Below are 22717 nucleotides of genomic sequence, written 5' to 3' on the forward strand. Positions count from 1 at the left end.
GGGACAGTGGAGATTCAAATATTAGTTCTCCAACTGCCATGTTCCAGTACAGGCTGGAAGATGCTCAAGTCTAGCCATCGCTAGCAATACTGTATTGCTAGCGATGGCTAGATTTGAGCATCTTCCAACAAAAGCCAAGGAAAAATCCAAGGAAATTCTCCAAGCTCTACTTACCAACCAGCCTGCGACCGAACAGATTAACCTGTCTTAGGCTGGCCATACATGGTCAAATTTAGAAAGAATTTTCTTTTGAAAATCAGAAAATTTGTGCGTTATGTTATCCGATGGTGCCACCATTGATTTTCATGGCTGGGAATCTTCTTTTCTTTCCGGGAATTTTGTTTTCTTGCACATGCGCATTTCTTTTTCGATTACATTTCTCGCATGATTCTCCCATCTTTGATTAGAAAATCCTTAATTTTTCCAAAAATTTTCAACATGTCCGATTACTCAAATTTGATTGCCACACGAAAATCGCCTGTTGCTGCAGCCCACTAATGGTGCGAAATACGAACGAAAATTCTTAGATAAGATTTTCTAAAGAAGTTTCTTTCGAAATTTGACCCATGTATGGCCTGCCTAACAGTATGCGTTTAAAAACATTTGCAAATACATGCGTAAGCTACAGGCCCCAGCAAGGCACCCTGTGATCTGTAGACCCTACCTCTAACTTATAAGAGGCTCCGCAGTGGAAGCACATGCATTCTGATTCGATAGATGAAGGCAGATGGACTGGAGGGAGCCCACCTCTCCTTAAACGTACAGGGGCACATTGAACACCCAGCGTGAAGCACAAGCTTTACTTACCAACCAGGGCCTGTAGCTTATGCATGTATTTGCAAATTTGTGCAACTAAACCCCTGTTTTTAAATGCATACTGTTGGACAGGTTAATCTAGTTGGTCGTAGGCTGGTTGGTAAGTAGAGCTTGGAGTTTTTCCTTGGCTTTTGTTTGACATGCGTTGCCTTCCAATGCTCCTTGCTGCAAAGACCAGTTATAGGTAAGGGCAGTGGCACATTTTTTGTATTGTTGGGCATCTTCCAGCCTGCACTGGAACATGGCAGTTGGAGAATAAATATTTGAATCCCCGCTGTCTAAAGAGGTCCTCCAAAAAGCAAGCAATCTCATCACTGATAAAAAAATTGGTAGTAACGGGATCACTAAAAAGAACCCCATTCCAGTTCAATGAGCTGCGGGTTTAAGATGTTTCTAAAGATGCTTCTCACTTGTCCAGCAATTCATAATCTAATGAAAGCTGTGTAACTTCGATAAAGTTTGCACCTGATGTGCTTGGCCATGTAAGGGACTAAATAACAGGCTACTTGGTAGAGGCACAGGCATGCGGAGCATGTAAGGCAGGCATCACTAAATGAGGGGCTGCAGTCTGGATCCGGATCAAGTCAGTGTTCCATCCGGACCCCATGGTTGCACCATTTAGGAGCCAGTTCTTCCCCCTCAGCCATACTGTCTTCTTTGTAGAGCTGACATTGCTAGGCAGCACAGTGATAGATAGAGGGTGGGAGCTGGCCCAGTTAACTGATTGCTAGGACGCCCTGCATCCTAGCAACCAATCGGTTGACTGGGGCAGCTCCCGCCCTCTGTCCATCGCTGTGCTGCCCTTCCGATGTAATCTCAAGACCTTCTGTGCCTCCCGCCCTCTGCCCTGTGTAAGGTAGGACAGGGCAGAAGGCTCGGTCAGAACTATGAAGGATGGGGGAAGCTGGGGGTGATGTGAAAGTGGTCCAGAAACTGTAATGTGAATGAGGAAGGGGGGCACAGGTAGGGATATGGAGGGAGCGATATGGGGGTGAGAGGGGGATTAGTTCTACAAAGAGGGTGAGGACAGGAATGTGAAGGGGGGCTGGGGACTGCAGTGTGAAGGAGTGCTATAAAGGGGGTGAGGACAGGAATGTAGTGGGGGGCTGAAAAATGCAATATGAAGGAGGGTTCTAAAAAGTGGGTGAGGACAGGATTTGAAGGGGGGCTGCAATGTGAAAGAGGGGTACTATAAAGGGGGTGAGGACAAAAATGTGAAGGTGGTGATATAAAGGGGGGCCGAAAACTGCAATTTGAAGTAGGGAGGTAATATAAAGGAGGGCCGAGGACAAGAATATGAAGGGAAACTGAGATCACTGATGTAATAAAAGAATTGTGATGTGAAGGATCTGAGGCTAGGTTCACATTGCGTACTGCATTCTACGTGTAGACAGCCCATTTATTTCACAGGGCTGCCTTATATGCAGAGGCATAGAGAAAGACGTCTTTGACCTTTTTTTTCAATTGCGCCTTACCGAGCACCTTTCAGTTTGGCACTCGCAAAAATGTGCCACGTTTGCCAATGCACAGAGGTGCCATTAAAAATCAAACATGCAAGTCTTGCATTGTGACTGATTAAACCTGCTGTCTATGGCCAGCCTAAGCCTAGCCATTGGCGCATAGATTTCTGTTCTTCATGCTGCAGGCTGAACAAGAAAACAATTCCCCCATCAACTGCTGAACAGCATAGATGGGGAAATCTCTCCTGCTGGCTATTATTGTAAGACTGCATTCCATCAGTTTGGCTGATAATCTTCCACCTAGCTAAGTTGATTTTTGAATTGACTTTTGTTGAGTCAGGTGGTGCTGGTAAGGCTGCCCACAACTCATATTTTGTCCGTTTCCTCAGGAATCATTCAAGCTGTGTATGGGCAGCTTCAGAAATATTATCACCTAATTATGAAAGACCTTTTAATACTTATCCAATAATTATCAGATACCATTTTAATAATACTCATATTGCTGTTGCATTTTGAGGAATCATATTTGATGACCCTCACTGGGTTTGTCCTGCCTAGTTAAATATTTATTCTTTACAGTACTTGTGTTAGTACAAACATTTTCCATTAGTCTATGTCAGGGGTATTGAATTTAAATTCATGGAGGTACGATCATTAAAATTTTCTTCTAACAGAAGTCTGAATCACATGTTTGTGCGATGTCTCATATGCTTTCCACCCCAACCTCCTCATTTTATATAACAGTCCCGTTCTTATATCAGTGTCCTCAGTCCCCGCTCAGTTTCCGCTTCACATTAGTGTCCACTGCTCCCTTCACATCAACCCCCCCCTGCACTGCCCTCTTTTACATCATCCCCCACAGCACAGCCATCCTTTCACATCACTTACATTACACCCCCCCCAGCGCTGCTCCCCTTTACATCGCCCCCACAGCATTACATCGCCCCCACAGCACTTGCCCCCCTTCACATCACCCTCCACAGCATTGCTCACCTATACATCTCCCCCCTCATAGCATGTGTCCCCGTTCACATCACCCTCCCCCCACAGCACTGCTTCTCTTTAACTTCGGCAGTCTTAGCAACCAATCACCTGATGGTTAATCTGGAAAGTTAACTCATGCAACTCGCTTTCGATCTCCATCCAACTTAGCTTTGCCTCCCTCTCTTCCCTCTGCCTTGAGAATGGCAGCAGCGGAGGCCAGGGTTGAAGAAGCGGCTCCTAAATGGCGCGACCGCTGGGTCAAGATGGGACTGTGGCTCGGTCCAGATCCAGGCCACGTTCCCCCATTTAGTGACGCCTAGTCTATGTTGTGTTATTAAAACACAGAAGCATCCACAAATGCTGATACAAACAGTACCATTTTATTTCTTACACTTTGAATAAATGATCCTTATTTCTGGTGGAATTAAGGTTTTACTGCCTGCTAATGCCATGTTCATAGTTAGATGACATGTATGTTGTGGGTATACAGTATATGGGGAGAGGTCAAGGCAACTCATGCAAAATAAAAAAAAACACACAGACAGAAGGAGGCGACCCTGACATTCATAGAATAGATGTAATCTTGACAGACTCTGTTTTTATAACAAATACCCATAAACAAATTACCTTTACCACAGGGGACACAGCAAACCATTCTAACAAAATGCTGAAATGCTGTTGCTAAGACTTTTATTGTCTTGTGTTTTACAGCAACAAGCTATGTGTAAGAAATTAAATATACTTTATAATCTGATGGAGAGCCTACAGTATAAACTCCAGGTAAGCCTGTATAATGTATACCTTGAGGTTTTTGGCTTATGTCATTGTAGTGCAATTGAGAAATTTGATACCGTACCTTGTGAAAATAAAGATTGCTAAGCTTCCTAAGGAAGACAAAGCTTTACATATTTATTTTAATACCACTAAATACAATGTAGGGACTTTTATTTAAAAGGGGCATTTAGGCTATGTTTCATAGGAGTTTGAAAAATAATTCCCAATCAACTAAGATTTTAATGTGAATCATCTTCCTCTTGCCACAGCTTTAGGAAAAATCATTGACTTCATAAAATGCTGCATAAGAAATGCCTATATTTGTTTTAGATAAAGTGAGGAAGGGTTAGAACCTGTGTCAGGAATTTGTGTTTGATCCTATTGGGGAAATTTCCCCTTACTTCTTATCTTGGTGACACAAACAACAATGCAAACGTATTTTACTACTTCCTTACTTGTTCCAAACTAAATGCAAATCTTAGGCTAGGGTTCCAGTTTAAAGTGGAGGTCCGCCCACCACTGCAAAAATTAAAAGCCAGCAGCTGCACATAATGTGTCTTTCATATTCTATCTTAGCCGTCCTTATTGCACCCTTACAATTCTTGTTGCATTCTTTATAAAGTCTGAATGCTGATGATGATCCCTCAACCTTGTATTTTTTGAAGGCCTTCTCCTTTGCTTTTATATGCATTTTTACATTGGAGTTAAGCCATCCAGGACTTTTATTCACTCTTTTAAATTTATTACCCAATGGGATGCATTGGCTAATGCCCTTATTTAATATGCTCTTAACCCTTTCATGACTAAGCCTATTTTTGAAATTTGGTGTTTACAAGTTAAAATCCATATTTTTTGCTAGAAAATTACTTAGAACCCCCAAACATTATATATATTTTTTTAGCAGAGAATCTAGAGAATAAAATGACGATTGTTGCAATATTTTTTATCACACGGTATTTGTGCAGCGGTGTTTTAAACGCAAATTTTTGGAAAAGTGACACTTTCATGAATTTTAAAAAATCCAAACAGTAAAGTTACCCCAATTTTTTTGTATAATGTGAAAGATGATGTTACGCCGAGTAAATAGATACCAAACATGTCACCCTTTATAATTGCACACACTCGTGGAATGGCGACGAACTACGGTACCTTTGAATTTCCATAGGCGACGCTTTAAAATTTTTTTACGGTTACCAGGTTTGAGCTACAGAGGAGGTCTAGGGCTAGAATTATTGCTCTCGCTCTGACGATCACGGCGATACCTCACATGTGTGGTTTGAACACCGTTTACATATGCGGGCGCAACTTCCGTATGCGTTTTCTTCGCTGCGCGAGCTCGCGGGGACAGGGGCACTTTAAAAAAATTTTTTTTTTTTTTTATTTATTTTATTTATTTTTGTACTTTATAAATTGTGTTTAAAATTTTTTTTTTTTTTTTTTACTTTTATTGCTGTCACAAGCAATGTAAACATCCCTTGTGACAGTAATATGTGGTGACAGATACTCTTTATGGAGGGATGGGGGGTCTAAAAGACCCCCCATCCCTCCTTTACACTTCAAAGTATTCAGATCGCCGAAAACGGCGATTCTGAATACTGTGTACTTTTTTAAATTCGGCGCCATTGGCAGCCGAGTAAACGGGAAGTGACGTCATGACGTCGCTTCCGCGTTTACAGCAAGAAGGCTGGAACGAAGCCGCTCGCAGCTTCGTTCCATTCTGCCCCCAGCCGCCGAAGGCAGCGGAACGGACACCGGGCCTCCCGATCGCACGGGAGGCCCGGTAACAGCGGCAGGAGGCGGCGGGAGGGGGGGCTAAAAGCCGCTCGGTTGTTATACTCGGGTAGCCGATCGCCCGCTGAAAACAACGGTACCGGGATGATGCCTGCAGCTGCAGGCATCATCCCGGTATAACCCCGGAAAGCCGAGTACACATATATGCGTTCGGTCGGCGGGAAGGGGGTTAAAGCAAACCCATCTCTCCTCCGTGTTCTTTGTCCCTAAGATTTTATCTCAATTTATGCCTTCTTTATGCCGTCACATGTGTCAAGTTGCACAACAACTCGCAGTAGTGGAAACAGAGCCTTAAGGTGGAAAAAGTTCTGAAATTATTTATCTTCAATTTTTTTACATCACGAAACCTGATATTTTAACAGGGGTGTGTAGACTTTTTATATGTGTATACTGTGTGTTACACCATGCTTTATAGAGTACATTTACCTGCCAAGTGGAGCATATAAACCCTACCGCAGTCACCTAGGCACAGCCACTTACTTTATTTATTTATTTATTTTTTTTTCAATTATCTTTATTTAGATATTTTCACATAAAAACATTCCATAACATTTCATCACATAACCTTATTAAAAACATACTTAACATACATATAAAAAACAAAACACATAATCACCACAATCGACATAGTTCTTAGATCAATCTAATAGTACCAAAAATATAAAATATTAAATAATTTCCACGGTCTCTCCCCTCTCCCATCACCTAGGGAAAAAGAAAAACTTTTCTTTTCTTTCTTTTTTAAAAACTATCCAAACTTCTTAGTGAATTGCAATCCTTTACTTTAGTGACCCCTGCTCACTTATTAGTTATTACCAATCATGTTTATCCTTTGTCCCATACTATAACCTTAGTGTTTTATACCAAACCTATTATGTTTATTTTGAAGAGGAGGAGTCGCAACTCTCTACCAACATTTTATTATTCCTTAGTGAAGCCACTTACTTTAAAGCAGTAGTAAACTGAAAAACTAAACTTGTACCTACAGGTAAGCTTATGGTAAATCTTACCTGTAGATAATGTGAATGTCTACTAAACTTGTGCCATTTAGTAGATATTCACATTGGCTCCAGCCAGTCACTTGCTCGTGTACAGTACACTGCAGAAAGCCATGCTGCGATGGTGACTCCTATGCACAAGAGTGACTTCATTGCAGCCCAGCCATTCAAACGGCTGGAGAATGCGAACCCAGATGGAAGACCATGCGAAGATAGAGAGAATGTCATTTTTGGTGCGGTACTACCAAAAGGAAATCACGTCTAAAGGGATGCAGACCCTGCCACTTTCCTCTTCAGAGCCCTGCAGCAGCTGATTGATAATTATAAAACTACTCCCACTCCCATTCACAATCACTTACTTTGCACATGGACACAGACAAAAAAATAGCTATTTCTTTAAAATAACAAAAGGTAGGAATCTGCAACAAAGTTTGTTAAAATCCCTGCATGGTGAGCACAAAAACACTCCTTGATTTCAAGTAGTTATAAAATCAAAACCTATTGGAGTAAGTTTACAGATATGGTGACTGCAGATACATTAACTCAAATTTTTTTTGACATGGTGCACCAATTTCATTGAGAAAGAATGCATCTGTGATCAAAGAAAGGGACATTCAGACCGACCATTGGTCTCCGAGCAACTTGATCGCGTCAGAAAACTTTTTGCGCAGCCCCAAAAAGTTGTCTTGCACAGCTAGCCGAGAGTTGCATGTCCCGCAAAGAACGGTAAGCAAGATCTTACGCAAACGCTTGCGTTTTTCACCCTTACAGATACCACATGAAAGTTTATGAGTTGATGCAACTGTAGCCACCAATGTGTAAGAATATTCCAATACAGTTACATTCTATATCTGTTGGAAATCAAGGAGTGTTTTTCTGCTCACCCTGTACATTAATCACTCAGAGGGGAATGTTTTTTTTCCTCAACAAAAATGGAGTTACTCTTTAAACCTGGTGGGATGCAGGTACAGATGTTAGTCATTTAAAAAAAAATAATTTCATATATTAAAGATGCAGCTGATATATTTTAGTTTTGAATAAGCATTGATGGGCTTATCACTTCCTGTATGCCTGACCCCTGCAGCAAGATTTTCTCTTTGTGTCTCCCCCTCTCCCACAAGAAGTAATGAATGTGTTCCTGTCTTGCAGGGAGGCTCACTATTTGTTTATAATTAAAGCGGAGTTCCACTCAAATTTTTAACTTAATCTTACCTCCTTCAGTTAATTGCATAGATGTTCAAATGCCACACGAAAAAAATTTTTATCACTGTAATTACCTTTATATTGTACTTTATTGTGGCACTTCCTGTCTCTCCTCCCATGGGAGTAGGCGTGTTTATTGCCTTTCCCCGGCGCCGCACTGTCTCCTGGCAGCTTAGTGTCAGGCTTTCCAAGAGTCAGTGCGGAAACATTGATCATGCGCATGAACAAGCTGTGAATGAACAGCATTCACCGCATCCAGGAAATCAATGCTTGTGGGCTTCACATGCCCACAAGCAAGATGGAAACAGCCAGGATCACAATTTTTAAGTTATTCTTCAGTACGAAAACAGACAGAGGCGGAAATATTACACCCAAACTGTGAGTATTATTTTGGAATTAGCAAAGTGTCTCAATGACCTAAAAAAAAAAAAAAAAAAAAAAAGATTGGTCGCCGGACTCCCGCTTTAAGAATAGAAAATCTATTGTAGGAGTTGAAATCATCATTTTGTTTTGTTATAGTCATGACAATAGAAAGTACTAGAAATGTGGTGGGGATATCTCTATTACCCAGTACCCAGAGGGCTATAGACAAACATCTGAAATATTACACATCCCTCTGCTTTCCACATTATAGTCAATTAGCCCTTTAGGCTCTGTTTCCACTAGTGCGTCCCCAAAGTCGCGCGATTTACACTGCGACTTTGCAATGCGATTTGTGGTGCGATTTGTTGCGACTTTAAAAACAACTTTGTGCGACTTGGATGTTCTGCGATTTAGTCATAGTGATGTAATTCCTTATCCTGCTTAGTTATTTCCCCTTCCTCTTTCATTGTCACGTGTTGTATGTTGGTTAGCAAACATGTTGGCTATGCAATATGTTGGGTCAGCAGTCATTTTGGCTGCGGTAGCAGCATTTATAGATGAAGAAGAGGAGGATAACCGGAGGAGGAGAAGGCATAGGTTTTGGATCCATCCCATCATTGCCCAAAGGGAAGTGAGAGGCCAGTTTGGGGTCCTTTACAACGACCTCCGTGCTCATGAAGACAAATTCTTCAACTACACAAGGATGTCAATTAGAAGGTGAGAACATTTTTTGATGTCAACTTGCAAATGCTGCAAGATATATTTATGAAAATGTGTATATGCCTGGTCAGTATGACTCTTTTTATAATTTTTAGGTTTGAATAGCTAGAAGTGTTAACTATAACCTGATCAAATTGTTAAAAAAATGGAACTTGATTTTTAAATGTTTGATTTTTACATGGTCAATGTAGATAATAGCCACATTTTTTCTCTTTACAGTTTTGATGAATTGTTGGCTTAGCTCTCTAGCCATCTAGAGCGACAAAACACAAGTTTCCGAAGGAGTATTCCAGCTGTTGAAAGACTCATTATAACATTGAGGTAACTTTTCATACCTACTTTTTCTTCTTCTTAACTTATATGTGGCATTTGGATATCCACATTATTCTTTCATCCTCTTTACATGAAGTAAAAAAATAAATACTAGCATGTAATTGTGGGTGAGATTGTTTTTACAATATTAACTTTCCCTCTACATCACCAGTGTCTTTCTCCTGCTCCTCTTCTTCCTTCACTTCCTCAGGCACCTCCTGCCTAGCTAATTTTTTGTTATTTTATTGAAGTAGCTTATTGTAAATATGTATCATTATAATAAACTGTATGTACTGTTCCATTTTAGGTACCTGGCAACTGGACATTCCTTTGCAAGTTTGCATTATGAGTTTTTGGTTGGCAAAACTACTGTCAGCAATATTGTCCACGATACCCGCAGAGACATCTGGAATGTCCTTAGGGATTTGGTCCTGAAGAAGCCCACTTGCGAAGATTGGTGCAAGATAGCGGAAGTTTTCTAGGATCGTTGCAATTTCCCAGATTGTCCCGGGGACAATTGACGGAAAACATATGAGGGTAGTGATGCCCATCGGCAGTGGAACCAAATACTTTAACTACAAAAAATATTTTTCTTTTGTATAACTAGCAGTGGCTGATGCCAATTATTGTTTTAGCTGTATAGACATAGGATCGTATGGCAGCAGCTCAGACTCCAGTAATTTCCAGAGATCATCTTTTGGAGGAATGTTGAGGGAAAATGGTCTGGACCTGCCACAGGACTGTCCGTTGCCAGGAACAAATGGGCCGCCAATGCCATTTGTGTATGTTGGGGATGAGGCCTTTGCTCTCAGTGAACATCTATTAAGGCCTTATTTACAATAGGTGTCTGAATGTTCATTTGGCATTTTAGCAAACAAGTGGCATTTGCTACATACACCGATTAATTTAAAACTTGAGAATGCAATATCGGCAGTAAAAGCAGCATGTGTGCTTCATAATTTTGTTAGAATTCGTGATGGCTATCTTTTTGAAGATTCCCTGGATCTGGAAGGTGCACAATGGAGTGCCAGTAGGGGCACCACCAATGGTGCCACTGTGCGTGAGGGATTCTCGTCGTATTTTATGTCTGCTGCTGGTTCTGTCCCCTGGCAGCAGGATGCCATTGCATAATGTATGTCATGCATTTTATTTTAATATTATTTAGATGTCTGTTATGTTTAATTGCATCCAAATGCAGAATAACAGGTCTTTTACACAAATTCGAAAAAAGGATAATTAGAAAATGCATAATGTAACCAGAATAGTTTTTATTTTACAGAATTTTGTGCAAGAATGCACCAAAAATTATTTTTTGTTTTGGTGAACTACACCATTTGTTTTTTGTTTTTTTTTAACAAGCACAACAATTATTAAAATAATAAAATATTTAACTTTGAACAACACAAAAATAAAAGTCATCAAAAAAATAAAATATATAATCTGAATCTTTTTTACAAGCAAAATCTTTTTGCAAGAAGGCAAAAAAAAAGAAATAAGTTCCATGAACTCAAAAATTCTACAGTTGTTTTGGCATCCACAACCAACAAAAAATATATAACAAGTCTTAAACCCACAGCAAAAATAATAGAAAATTACAATTGCTCGTATGTTTTGTTTTCAGTGGTCCCGGAAACTAAACTATTGGTTGGTCCAGGGAAATCCACTGATGGACCAGGGTAATATTTCCTTTCAAGAAAAGGCGGAACCTGACTGGGTGTAGGCTGCCTAAGTTGGTGAGTGGTTGGGGGGCCAAGGGTAGAGGTAGTGGGGGCAGGAATTGGATGCAACATGTGTGGCCTTGAGGGATTCAGCATATTACCATACTGGTCACAGTATGGATGGTTTATTGGTGGAGCATATTGTGTACTTTGAAAGTGAGGGTATTGTTGATAAGGGGGATATTGGGGAAGGGGGGGTTGCATATATGATGAGAATGTCGTTGGCCCCTCACCCACAAAGGATTGAGCAGTTGACATCAAAGCCATCCTGAGTGCATATTTTTTCTCAGGGGGTACCTGTTTACATATGCCTAAAATTACAGTGAGAAATGCTGTGTCTTCACACTGGTTTTCAGCAATTTTAGTGGACATCTGACTGACTACATCTAAAATTTTATCCATGGGTTTCACAGGCCGGGCACTTCCCCTTGAAGATCTTCGCAAAGGCCTGGAGACATTGCTAGGCCCTGGTTCTGCATCCTCCTCATTCATTGAGTTTGATGTTGACCTTGATTCATCTACAAACAGTTCCTTGTCAAAATTGTCTTGGAATTGTTCTTGCTCTTCCTCTGCAGCAGCTTCCTCTGACTCATCTTCTGGTGCCAAACCCTGTGTGCTGTCTTCCCAGCTTGCTTGGGTTCTGAAATACAAATCACATATTTTTAAAGTAAGCGTTACAATTTGATATGTACAATTCATAACATATGCCTGCTGATAACTTACTCTCGCATTTCCAACACTGGTTTTAAAAAAATCAAGATCCCCGGCATGGGCATATGGGGCTAATCTTTTTGAGCCGGAACCACTCCTTCCTTCTTTTAATTTTCGTAAGTACCGGTTGTAGCAGTCTTTGAGACTTCTCCATCGAGTTTGTAACAAGTGCACTACAAAATATAAATAAAATAATAAATTAAAAAAAAAATCTTTATTAACTGCCTATAGGTCATTCATTTGCTAGGCTGCATAATTGATATGGATGGTGTTAAAACAACCGCTAAACCCATGACACCTGCATAATTTGCCATGTGCTGAAGGATGTTGACAAGGCCATCTTTAATATTATTAGGACCGTGGTCAAATTTTATTTGCTGGCCCACACACACACACAGATTTACTTTCCTGCAGCCACAGGTTACAGGAAAGTAACTATATAAATTCCACCATCAACACAGATGGTGTTCCCATCAGATCCCACAGATAGTTCCCTCCTGCCAAACCATTGTGATCTCCTGGCAGGAGAAGCAGTCCCCAACAAGAAAACACAGTGCACATTGTTAACACACACCCATTGGTTGCAGAATATTTTAATAGGTGCAAGGCGCAAAGTGCTAAGCAGCATATATCAACCACTTACTTTTTGAAGACCGTTCTGTGGCTGATAGAGTCCCAGGTATCATAATATATGCGAGCCACTTCCAACCATGCTCTCTCCTTCTTTGCATGATCTTTGTAACCTGGATCTCTGAGGTCATTTATTGCCGGACGTTGTCTGACAAGCCAAATAATTTCCTCATTGTCATGAACTTGTTGCTTGTTCTTTCTAGCCCTAGGCATGCTTCCTGCTGTCTTCCACACTCCATACATCAATATAGGAAGTGATGTATTTGGGAGGAGCAGAGATCATGTGCTTCCGTAGACTTCCGTGGAAGTCGCAACAAAGTCGCAGTGTCAGACATGTACATACGACTGCATTGCGACTTAATACCTTTTTATGGAGAACAAGTCACACCGAAGACGGAACAAAGTAGTGCAAGAACCTTTTTTGGAGTCGCTGCGCCTTGAGTCGCACCAATTAGAACGGGGACCATTGAAATACATGGGTTTTGACTTGTCATGCAACTTCACATGTGTCAAGTCGCAAAACAACTTGCAGTAGTGGAAACAGAGCCTTAACCCCCCCCCCAGCCATTTCTGCCATTTCTACTTCTTTTTGCGATAGGGAAGGGGTGGGGAAAGTTATGAGTTATAAATTTCTAAGTGGGTCATCCTAGGCATGGAGAAGGGGCTGGTGACCTGGGTGTATATGGATGGGGAGTGGATATAGGGGGGACAGGGATGGAGGGGGGAGTAATGTTGGGAATATTTGAATTGGGAGAGTTTTGTGATTTTGCAATAGCAGCAGCAGTCATCTCTTGCTTCCCCCCTCTGAAGGGGATCCCCACGAGGCCCATGTTTGCTGCTTAGCATTATGGGCATCAGGTGGTGCTATGGGCCTCGTAGGTTCGGAAGTAATGTTGAAAGATAGTTAGGCGGTTAATGTGTTTTCAGTGGTATGTTTCAGGTTATCCTGAGTCAGATCTTTTAATGGTTCGGGTAGAGCATAGTCTGATGTTGTTTGATAATGTTTCCAACACGCCCATTTGATACCAAATTTTTGGGGTGAGTCTCTTGCTATGTGAATTAATTCCTCCATTTCAGCGGTCCTGTTAATCCTGCCGAACCATTCTTTAATCGAAGGGGAAGTTTGGGATTTCCAGTGTGTCGGTATGCATTGTTTTGCTGCATTTATCATGTGCATCGCCAACGATTTGTGGTAGGTTCTGTGCGATAGGTGTGAGTGGTGTAGGAGAAACTGTGAGGGGGTTCTGTCTAGGTCGTAATTAGTGACATGGTAGGAACAGTCCCACCATATGTGGAGTAAGGTTCCTGGTTGATCTGTACATCTCCAACATTCTTCAGGAATTGCTGGGTTGAATTTATGTAGTAAAGCAGGTGTGAGATACCAGCGAGTTTGGGTTTTGAATCCATTCTCTTGAGTGGTCACATTGATCAATCCCTTATGGATATTGATATAAATTTTTTCCCATTCTTCTGGCGAAATAGATATGGACAGGTCTCTTTCCCATGCAGCACACATTGTCAAGTTGTTGGAATTATAGTCTGTGAAAAAAAGGGAGTGCGTGGTTGAAATCAAATGTGTCTGGGGCGACTTTTGAGAGCAGAGGTGCTCAAAAGGAGTCAATGGTCTGGAACAGGAAGATTGTTTATCTAATTTTCTTAAGAAGTGTGTGATCATGAGTTATGTCCAGTCTGGTATCTGAGGTTTGTCATGTTTAGAGGTATGATGCTGAACAGAGTTTTTCTTGGTCATAGAAGTTGTGGGCTAAAATTCTTTCCTCAGACCAGTGTTGCACTAAGAAAATAGCATGCATGCCTGGGGGAAAGTCCAGGTTCAGTCGGATTGGGGTCATTGGGCTGTAGTTTTCTGTTAACTTTCTGTTTTGTCCTTTAAATACATGTAGAAGTAAGAAATATGTTTTTCAAGGATTACCAGCCACTTCTTGACACATGTAGGCCTACTCCTCCTAATCCTGTTTTATACACTCATTTAGGCATACAAAACTTACTACCCTCCATTCCACTTGAAGCTATTTTTTAGAGGGGTAACTTTTCAGTTTTGTATAGTTGGACATCAAAAGGATGTATTCTGCATTTGTTTTTAATGTCAAGAGCGCGTGAACGTCTATTAACCACTTGCCGATCGCCTGACGCAGATATACTGCCGCAGAATGTCACGGACTGGCAAAATCACGTACCTGTACGTGATCTGCCTCCCGCGGTGCCCGAGGCGGTCGGCTTCTGTCCGGGAGCGATGAGAGGTGAGGGGGAGGCCATCCATTCGTGGCCCCCCCCTCGCGATCGCTCCCAGCCAATGAAATCCTTTCTCTGCTGCTGTATAGTAAACAGCAGCAGAGGAAGTGATGTCACCTCTCCTCGGCTCAGTGTTTTCCATTCCGGCGCCGAGGAGAGAAGACATCCGAGTGAGTGCACAACACACACACATACAGTAGAACACGCCAGGCATAATTTTCACCCCCGATCACCCCCCAATCACCCCCCCCGTCACATTGACACCAAGCAGTTTTATTTTTTTTTATACTGCATTGGTGTCAGTTTGTGACAGTTAGTGTGGTAGGGCAGTTAGTGTTAGCCCCCTTTAGGTCTAGGGTACCCCCCTAACCCCCCCTAATAAAGTTTTAACCCCTTGATCACCCCCCCTCGCCAGTGTCACTAAGCGATCATTTTTCTGATCGCTGTATTAGTGTCACTGCTTAGGGAGGTAAATATATAGGTTTGCCGTCAGCGTTTTATAGCGTCAGGGACCCCCATATACTACCTAATAAAGGTTTTAACCCCTTGATTACCCCCTAGTTAACCCTTTCACCACTGATCACCGTATAACTGTTACGGGTGACGCTGGTTAGTTAGTTTATTTTTTATAGTGTCAGGGCACCCGCCGTTTATTACCGAATAAAGGTTTAGCCCCCTGATCACCCGGCGGTGATATAACTTAGGTTTTAGGGTCTGCGTCGCCCCAGGCAGCGTCAGGTTAGTGCCAGTACCGCTAACACCCACGCATGCACCGTACACCTCGCTTGGTGGTATAGTATCTGATCGGATCAATATCTGATCCGATCAGATCTATACTAGCGTCCCCAGCAGTTTAGGGTTCCCAAAAACGCAGTGTTAGCAGGATCAGCCCAGATACCTGCTAGCACCTGCGTTTTGCCCCTCCGCCCGGCCCAGCCCACCCAAGTGCAGTATCGATCGATCACTGTCGCATACAAAACACTAAACGCATAACTGCAGTGTTCACAGAGTCAGGCCTGATCCCTGCGATCGCTAACAGTTTTTTTGGTAGCGTTTTGGTGAACTGGCAAGCACCAGCGGCCTAGTACACCCCGGTCAAACCAGCACTGCAGTAACACTTGGTGACGTGGCGAGTCCCATAAGTGCAGTTCAAGCTGGTGAGGTGGCAAGCACAAGTAGTGTCCCGTTGCCACCAAGAAGACAAACACAGGCCCGTCGTGCCCATAATGCCCTTCCTGCTGCATTCGCCAATCCTAACCCACCACTTCTGCAGCACCCGTACTTCCCCCATTCACATCCCCAACCAAATGCAGTCGGCTGCATGAGAGGCATTTTCTTTATGTCCTCCCGAGTACCCCTACCTAACGAACCCCCCCAAAGATGTCGTGTCTGCAGCAAGCGTGGACATAGGCGTGACACCCGCTATTATTGTCCCTCCTGTCCTGACAATCCTCGTCTTTGCATTGGAGAATGTTTTGAACGCTACCATACACTAGTTGAGTATTAGCATACAGCATTGCACAGACTAGGCACACTAACACAGGGTCTCCCAAGATGCCATCGCATTTTGAGAGACCCAAACCTGGAACCGGTTACATTTACAAAAGTTACAGTTACAAAAAAAAGTGTAAAAAAAAAAAAAAAAAAAAAACACAAAAAAATATAAAATGAAACAAAAATAGTTGTCGTTTAATTGTTCTCTCTCTCTCTATTCTCTCTCTATTGTTCTGCTCTTTTTTACTGTATTCTATTCTGCAATGTTTTATTGTTATTATGTTTTATCATGTTTGCTTTTCAGGTATGCAATTTTTTATACTTTACTGTTTACTGTGTTTTATTGTTAACCATTTTTTTGTCTTCAGGTACGCCATTCAGCTGCAGCGCGGATTTATTTATCTTGACAGCAACAGCGTTTGCTCCCACGATATATAAAGCCGTGACTCCAGCGGAGGTGATATATGCTGAAGCATGGGGGCAACAGGGGCGGAGGAACGATTTGCTCCTACCTTTTGCGGGAGGATGCCCCCATGTTTCGGCATATATAAATGGTGCATGTATGCCCATCATTAGAAGTGGGTGGATGAAGGGAGGTATTCTAATGGTGGGCATACCCACCGATCAGTCTCTTTTTTTTCGTTCAGCCCACAGGCTGCATGAAAAAAAAAGATTACAATATATGCCCAACAAGGACCAGCAACGTACTGGTATGTTGCTGGACTTTGAGTGGTTATACCAGAATGATGCCTGCAGGTTTAGGTATCATCTTGGTATCATTCTTTTCAGCCAGCGGTTGGCTTTCATGTAAAAGCAATCCTAGCGGCTAATTAGCCTCTAGACTACTTTTACAAGCAGTGGGAGGGAATGCCCCCCCCACGTCTTCCATGTTTTTTTCTGGCTCTCCTATCCCAACAGGGAACCTGAGAATGCAGCTGGTGATTCAGCCAGCTGACCATAGAGGTGATCAGAGACCAGAGTGGCTCCAAACATCTCTATAGCCTAAGAAATTGGAAGCTAAGAGCATTTCATGACTTAGATTTTGCCGGATGTAAACAGCGCCATTGGGAAATTGGGAAGGCATTTTATCACACCGATCTTGGTGTGGTCCGATGCTTTGAGGGCAGAGGAGAGATCTAGGGTCTAATAGACCCCAATTTTTTTTTAAAAAAAGTACCTGTCACTACCTATTGCTTCATAGGGGATATTTACATTCCCTGAGATAACAATAAAAATGATTAAAAAAAAATGAAAGGAACAGTTTAAAAATAAGATAAAAAAGCAAAAAAATAATAAAGAAAAAAAAAAAGCACCCCTGTCCCCCCCTGCTCTCGCGCAAAGGCGAACGCAAGCGTCGGTCTGGCGTCAAATGTAAACAGCAATTGCACCATGCATGTGAGGTATCACCGCGAAGGTCAGATCGAGGGCAGTAATTTTAGCAGTAGACCTCCTCTGTAAATCTAAGGTGGTAACCTGTAAAGGCTTTTAAAGGCTTTTAAAAATGTATTTAGTTTGTCGCCACTGCAGGTTTGTGCGCAATTTTAAAGCATGTCATGTTTGGTATCCATGTACTCGGCCTAAGATCATCTTTTTTATTTCATCAAACATTTGGGCAATATAGTGTGTTTTAGTGCATTAAAATTTAAAAAAGTGTGTTTTTTCCCAAAAAAATGCGTTTGAAAAATTGCTGCGCAAATACTGTGTGAAAAAAAAAAAATGAAACACCCACCATTTTAATCTGTAGAGCATTTGCTTTAAAAAAATATATAATGTTTGGGGGTTCAAAGTAATTTTCTTGCAAAAAAAATAATTTTTTCATGTAAACAAAAAGTGTCAGAAAGGGCTATGTCTTCAAGTGGTTAGAAGAGTGGGTGATGTGTGACATAAGCTTCTAAATGTTATGCCTAAAATGCCAGGACAGTTCAAAATCCCCCCAAATGACCCCATTTTGGAAAGTAGACACCCCAAGCTATTTGCTGATAGGCATGTCAAGTCCATGGAATATTTTATATTGTGACACAAGTTGTGGGAAAAAGACACATTTTTTTTTAATTTATTTATTTTTTTTGCACAAAGTTGTCACTAAATGATATATTGCTCAAACATGCCATGGAAATATGTGAAATTACACCCCAAAATACATTCCATTGCTTCTCCTGAGTACGGGGATACCACATGTGTGGGACTTTTTGGGAGCCTTCAGGATTTCTAAGGGTGTAAATTTTTGATTTCACTCTTCACTGCCTATCACAGTTTCGGAGGCCATGGAATGCCCAGGTGGCACAACCCCCCCAAATGACCCCGTACTCAGGAGAAGCAGCTAAATGTATTTTGGGGTGCAATTCCACATATGCCCATGGCCCGTGTGAGCAGTATATCATTTAGTGCCAAATTTGTGCAAAAAAAAAAAAAATTGTCATTTGCAACTTGTGTCAAAATATAAAATATTCCATGGACTCAACATGCCTCTCAGCAAATAGCTTGGGGTGTCTACTTTCCAAAATGGGGTCATTTGGGGGGGGGTTGTGCCATCTGGGCATTTTATGGCCTTCAAAACTGTGATAGGTAGTGAGGAGTGAAATAAAAAATTTACGCCCTTAGAAATCCTGAAGGCGGCGATTGGTTTTCGGGGCCCCGTACGCAGCTAGGCTCCCAAATAGTCCCACACATGTGGTATCCCCGTACTCATGAGAAGCAGCTGAATGTATTTTGGGGTGCAATTCCACATATGCCCATGGCCTGTGTGAGCAATATATCATTTAGTGACAACTTTTTGTAATTTTTTTTTTTTGTCATTCAATCACTTGGGACAAAAAAAATAATATTCAATGGGCTCAACATGCCTCTCAGCAATTTCCTTGGGGTGTCTACTTTCCAAAATGGGATCATTTGGGGGGGGTTTTGTACTGCCCTGCCATTTTAGCACCTCAAGAAATGAGATAGGCAGTCATAAACTTAAAGCTGTGTAAATTCCAGAAAATGTACCCTAGTTTGTAGACGCTATAACTTTTGCGCAAACCAATAAATATACGCTTATTGACATTTTTTTTACCAAAGACATGTGGCCGAATACATTTTGGCCTAAATGTATGACTAAAATTGAGTTTATTGGATTTTTTTAACAAAAAGTAGAAAATATAATTTTTTTTCAAAATTTTCCGTTTATAGCGCAAAAAATAAAAACCGCAGAGGTAATCAAATACCACCAAAAGAAAGCTCTATTTGTGGGACGAAAAGGACACAAATTTCGTTTGGGTACAGCATTGCATGACCGCGCAATTAGCAGTTAAAGCGTCGCAGTGCCAAATTGTAAAATGTGCTTTGGTCAGGAAGGGGGTAAATCCTTCCGGGGCTGAAGTGGTTAAGGTGAAATTTCATCCAGTTTTAAATAGTGTGGTGAGGGCTGGAAACATTTATCAGGTTTTTTTTAATTGCCTATGCCCTTGTTGGGGAGAGTTTCCCGCACGTCCTGCTCTGACGACCACTGTTACCAGGACTGGAATGAAGAGGAATATTCTCAAGAAGAAGACTGCAAAGGAAAAAAAAATGTGACAAATGTTCTACCCCCCCCCCCCCCCCCACCTTGCTATGCCTTTTGAGGAATTATGCTTATAGCGTTGGCGGGCATTAAAATTGAAGCATTTGCTCGTGTGGGGGAAGGCTTCTTACGAGAGAGGGCACATAGAATGGCTGGTATATGAGATTTAAACCACCAGTTTTAAAGGCTTAAAGGTTTTTATATCTTGGCAGTTTATAGTACTCCGCTGTGCTCATGTATAAATAACTGAATACCACCAAGGATGTGTGACTAAACTTTAAATGGGTTATATTTTCAGTCAGATGGATTGTGGAATTTGTTTTACACCATAGAACTTCCATTAACTACTATTTTGGCTGGTAAGAAATAACTATTTGGTGACATTTTATTAGAATTGGCTTACCTGCTTTTTTTAACCATTAAAAATTTTAAATATGTTTACCAAATGCATGGTACAAAACAGCAGTTATTTTGAGATATATACCAAAAATACCCACACTCTCTATAGTAACAGCTGCTGCGTAAAATGTTCTTATAAATATTAAACATTAGTACACAGCGCTCAATTGTGTTATCCTGGTGCTATTATCTACTATTAATCAACTGTGTGAAACAAATAAATTCATCATTCACATAAAGTGCTCCTGTGCATGAATAATTTCAAACCAAAAAAAAAACAAAAATCACCCTTCTTATCTTATTAGTAAACGCAAATATAATAGTCCATATACAAAGTGCCCAACCACTTTCCAATGCTGTTCCTCTGAAAATCAATCAGTGATTCTCCACCGTGCATGCGCTTTTCCCCCAAGGGGGTAAGTAATCCCAGGCAGCAGCTTTCCCACTCCAAGCTAATTATCGCCATAAAATGTACGAGAGAGAACTCTATAAGTGTTAATCCTTTTTATTTAAAAAAACATAAATATATGCGCTTACATTATAAAGTGCATTTCCCTTGCACCCATGTTGAATTGTTTTTGTATAACCAGCTCCACTATCTCTCAGTGCAGACATGAGCCACCTCCTGAAGACGTCATGTGATGAAATGTACATCGGGGCGGGGATACAGGAAGCTATCTGTGCTGAACGAGAGCCTGACACCTGGGAGTGGTGAGACTTTGAGGACAGTCTGTGCCCGCACTAAGTGATAGTGGAGTCGGCTTGTTCTACAAAAGCGGTTCAACCCACAAATATAATATTTAATTATATTTAAGTAAAAGGTTTTACAATATTAGAGTTTCTCTCTTCCATTTCATGGTGATATTTACCCCGGAGTGGAAAAGCTGCTGCCTAGGATTATTAATCCCTTGGGGGAAAGTGCATTTTGACCATACTCTTTCCAGAGAGGTCATGGTCATCTGGTAAGTGTACAAGTGTGCTGGTGATACACGGTGGAGGATAACAAACACAGAAGAAAATATATGTATACAATTTTTTGGCACTTTGAGCACAGAGCACTTTGAAAAGCGACATCACTGATTGATTTCCAGAGGAATAGCATTGGAAAGAGATTGGACACTTTGTATATGGACTATTATGTTTAAGTTCACTAATGAGATAGGAAAGGCAATTTTTGTATTTTTAGGTTTGAAATTATTCATGGACAGGAGCACTTTATGTGAATGATGAATTTATATGTTTCACACAGTTGATTAATAGTAGATAATAGCACCAGGATAACAAAATTGAGCGCTGTGTACTAAGGTTTATTAAATATTTTTAGATTATAAACTGAATAAAGTGGTAAACAATAAATCTGAAGTTTAGGTATGAATTTTATTGCATAGTTACATAGATCCAGCGTAGGTATGCAAATCTCATAGGAAGAAAAGAAGGGCTGCACACCACAGGAACGCTTCAACGATTTTATTCCAAAAATAGCAAATGAGAGCCAACAAACACAGAGTGTCCGAAACCCAGGAGGTGACGCGTGTGTTTCACACTGACCTCAGTGCTTCTTCAAACCGTTCTTCAGCTATTCTTTTCTTCCTATTGATCATCGTGGCGAGCCGTGGCTTGCACCCAGCGCATTCCAGACTGTAGTGACTGCTCACCTTGAGCGGCGTCTTCCTTTTTCAATCTTATGCACATCTCATACCTGAGTGATCTCTATGGAAGGTGCAGATCACAGTAGTCACCGCTACAACCGTGAAAGCAGCCTTCTGCGTCTAGCGCTCAGCGGCTGCTCTTCTGCATGATAGCCACAGGCAGTTGCACAATTAGCACTGCTGCCTTTTACAGAACACCTTGTAATTTTTTTTCATTAAATATAAGGTTTTTCTGACTGGAGGAGGCAGGTCGCTAACATAACAATCTACACCTCGTCCAATCCGAGAATGCCTTGGGTGCTTCTTGGGCTGACGTCAGAAACTGGAAACAATGAGGATTTTGTCACTTCCGGTTTTGGGTTATTTACAAGCTGTTAACTGCTTATAAAGCATATAACCTGATTTTGTTTTGATCGGATGCTTTGAGGGGCAGAGGAGAGATTTGGGGTCTAACAAACCCCCGATCTCTCCCATAAAGTGGACCTTTCACAATCCATGTTATGATGTTCATCCCTTGTGATAGCAATAAAGTTCAATCAAAGAAAAGTTAAAGGTACAGTGTAAAAAAAATATATATAAATGTAAATAAAATAAATTATTTTTAAAAAAATTGAATGCGTCCCCGTGCTTATGCGCAAATGCAACCACACACATAAGATCCTGCATCCTTATGTAAACAGCGATCGCACCACACATGAGGTATTGTCACAAATGTCAGCGTAAAGAACAATCATTCTACGACCTGTCCTCCAGTGTAACGCTAAACTGGTAAACTTTTAAAGAGATTTTTAGGTATTGTGGTTCGTTTCTAGTAGAATGAGGAAGATTTAGATCAGGGATAAGCAATTAGCGGACCTCCAGCTGTTGGAAAATTACAAGTCCCATCATGCCTCTGCCTCTGGGTGTC

General features: G+C 41.3%; 1 protein-coding gene across 1 annotated transcript in view; it reads left to right on the forward strand.

Moving 5' to 3' along the window:
* The window catches only part of POLN (DNA polymerase nu), a 202735-nt gene that overhangs the window by 49539 nt on the left and 130479 nt on the right, over positions 1-22717 (forward strand). Inside the window, exons 5-6 of the mRNA XM_073610916.1 lie at positions 3972-4040; positions 20061-20121. Of these exons, the coding sequence (XP_073467017.1) occupies positions 3972-4040; positions 20061-20121 (130 nt within the window). The remainder of the gene's footprint in view (positions 1-3971; positions 4041-20060; positions 20122-22717) is intronic.

This window comes from Aquarana catesbeiana, linkage group LG01 (assembly GCF_042186555.1).
Source record: "Aquarana catesbeiana isolate 2022-GZ linkage group LG01, ASM4218655v1, whole genome shotgun sequence".
NCBI classification, from domain to species: Eukaryota; Metazoa; Chordata; class Amphibia; order Anura; family Ranidae; genus Aquarana; species Aquarana catesbeiana.